Source organism: Sipha flava, unplaced genomic scaffold (genome assembly GCF_003268045.1).
Source record: "Sipha flava isolate LNK unplaced genomic scaffold, YSA_version1 18419_pilon_pilon, whole genome shotgun sequence".
Classification (NCBI taxonomy): Eukaryota; Metazoa; Arthropoda; class Insecta; order Hemiptera; family Aphididae; genus Sipha; species Sipha flava.
In genome coordinates this window covers 1,859-4,432 of record NW_020272287.1, presented here as the reverse complement: position 1 = coordinate 4,432, position 2,574 = coordinate 1,859, and the positions used below count along the sequence as shown (strand labels likewise).

The 2,574-nt window shown below is 30.7% G+C and overlaps 1 protein-coding gene across 1 annotated transcript in view; it reads left to right on the top strand.

Moving 5' to 3' along the window:
• Nucleotides 1-667, top strand: part of LOC112681028 — a 2,161-nt gene extending 1,494 nt beyond the window's left edge. Inside the window, exon 2 of the mRNA XM_025551294.1 lies at nt 354-667. Coding sequence (XP_025407079.1) covers nt 354-667 — 314 coding nt within the window. The remainder of the gene's footprint in view (nt 1-353) is intronic.
• Nucleotides 668-2,574: the final 1,907 nt, after the last annotated feature.

The following is a 2,574-nucleotide window of genomic DNA, read 5'->3' as shown; positions in this document are numbered from 1 at the left end:
AAAAAAATAGGTCTTGAAATTAACACTGAGAAAACAAAGATAATGGAACTAATTGAGAGTGGGGAGGACCCTAGTAAGTCGGAGAATTTAGCCTATGAAAAAGTTGGCGATTTCAAATATCTGGGAGCTACATTAAGTACAAAGAATGATTGGTCAAAGGAAATAAGTATTCGGATAAACAAAGCTCAGAGAACGTTCTATGCATTGACAAAATTTTTCACGTCCAAAATGTTATCAAGGAAGACGAAAGCAAGACTATACGTAGCCATTATAAGACCGACGCTAACATATGGTTGCGAAGCTTGGACGACAACCAAACAAACAGAGAGAAAACTGAGGACTTTTGAACACAGAATATGGAGGAAAATATGTGGACCTGTCTTTGACGAAACAACGGGGAATTGGCGGAGGAGGTACAACAGAGTTTTACGATATGTTGGAACTAACAACAGTACCAAGCTTCATTAAAAGCCAAAGGATTCAACGGCTAGGACACATAATGAGAAGACGAGAGAATGAAATAGTTAGAGTGACATTGGAATGGAAGCCAATAGGTAAAAGACCAAGAGGTAGACCGAGAAAAAGATGGATAGACGTGGTAGAAGAAGATTTAAAAATCCTTGGAGTTGAGAATTGGAGGGAGACAGTTCAAGATAGAGACAGGTGACGAAGTGTAGTAATGGCGGCAAAAACTCTTAGAGAGTAGAAATGCCATTAGAAGAAGAAGAAGCAATTACGTTTATTATGAGTCTGCATAATAATAATAATTTTACATATAAAGATGTATTGAAAATTCAAAATGGTATAGTTGAACATTTAACTAAACCAATGGCACAAATGCTTAACGAATTAAATCAAACACAAGTAGAAGATTCAACCACTAAATCAAAACTAAATAAAATTTCCACAGTATTTTCAAATCCTTTTCAATTTTGTAAAACTGAGTATCGTTTAGAACAATGGTTAGTCCAAAATCAGTATGTAAAAAACGTGCGACAATTTACGATAAACAATACAATTTGTAACATTCAACTTTTGGGAGAAACCATATACGGTGAAAAAGTGACTAAAGGAGTTCTGTTACCTTTAAAAGAACAATTTAAAAAATATCTTAAACATGGTGATAATTTAAATAACTTTATTAATAAACTTAATTTATTAAAAAATGATAATTTTAATATTTCCCATTTTGTTCAAGGAAATCTTTGTAAGCAAAAAACATCTCAGTATGCTACAGGAAATTTAGTGTTTCCATTTTTTTTATATATGGATGACGTAGAAATTAACAATCCTTTAGGGTCACATGCTATGTCCCAATCAATGTCTGCTATATACTATAGCTTTCCACTTGCAGAAAACAATTCACTTCTCTCAAACATTTTCCTGGCTGCTCTTATAAAAACCACTGATTATAAAAAATTTGGAAATGAACCATGTTTAAAACATTTAATAAATGAAATTAATATCCTTGAAAAAGAAGGAATCATAATCTCAACACAAGAAGGGGAATTTCATGTGCATTTTATTTTAGGCCTAATATTAGGAGACAATTTAGGATTGAATACTATGCTTGATTTTAGTAAATCTTTCTCAGCAAATTACTATTGCCGATTTTGCAAAGCAAGTAAATCTGAAGCTTTAAATTTATTTGTTGAGAAAAAACAGTTAATGCGCACAATAGAAAAATATGCTAATGATATAAGTTCAAACGATTTTACAAGCACAGGGATTTATGGAGAGTCTGTTTCAAATCAAATATACAGTTTTCATGTTGTGGCGAATTATTGTGTTGATGTTATGCACGATAGTTTGAAGGCATATGTCATTATGATATGTGCCATGTAATTTTATATTACACTCAGACTGTTAAATTATTTTCCTTAGAAACATTAAATAATCGTAAAGCCAATTTTAACTATGGTCCTATAGAGGTTGGAAATATTTCACCCCCAATAACATTACTGCATTTACAAAAATACCATTTAAAAATGTCTGCTCGAGAGGTTATGACATTCGTACATTTTTTCCCTCTTATGGTAGGAGATTTAATTTCTGAAAATGATGAGGTATGGAATTTTGTTATTATTCTTTTGAAAATAGTTGATTTATTGCTATCTTACAAATTTACAGAAAATTCTATAAAATATTTAGAACAATTAATTAAAGACCATAATTCTGTATACAGTACTCTGTTTAACGATTCATTAAAACCAAAACATCATTTTCTTATACATTATCCAAATATAATACGTGAATCAGGACCACCTCGACATTATTGGTGTTTTCGCTTTGAAGCAAAACATAGAGAAATTAAGACATATGCACGTTCTATAACTTCAAGGAAAAATATTACACTGACACTAGCAAAAAAATCCCAAATCAAATTTGCCTATCTGCTAATGCAACAAAACAAACATAATTTAGTAGTAAATCCAAAACATAAAATTACTAAAAGCCAATATGATCAAATAATATGTAATAAATATAAAATAAGATCAAAACAGTTTGAATGTTTTCATAAGATTGAATACATAGGTACTTGTTACAAAGAAGGATATTATTTAACTAGATTTA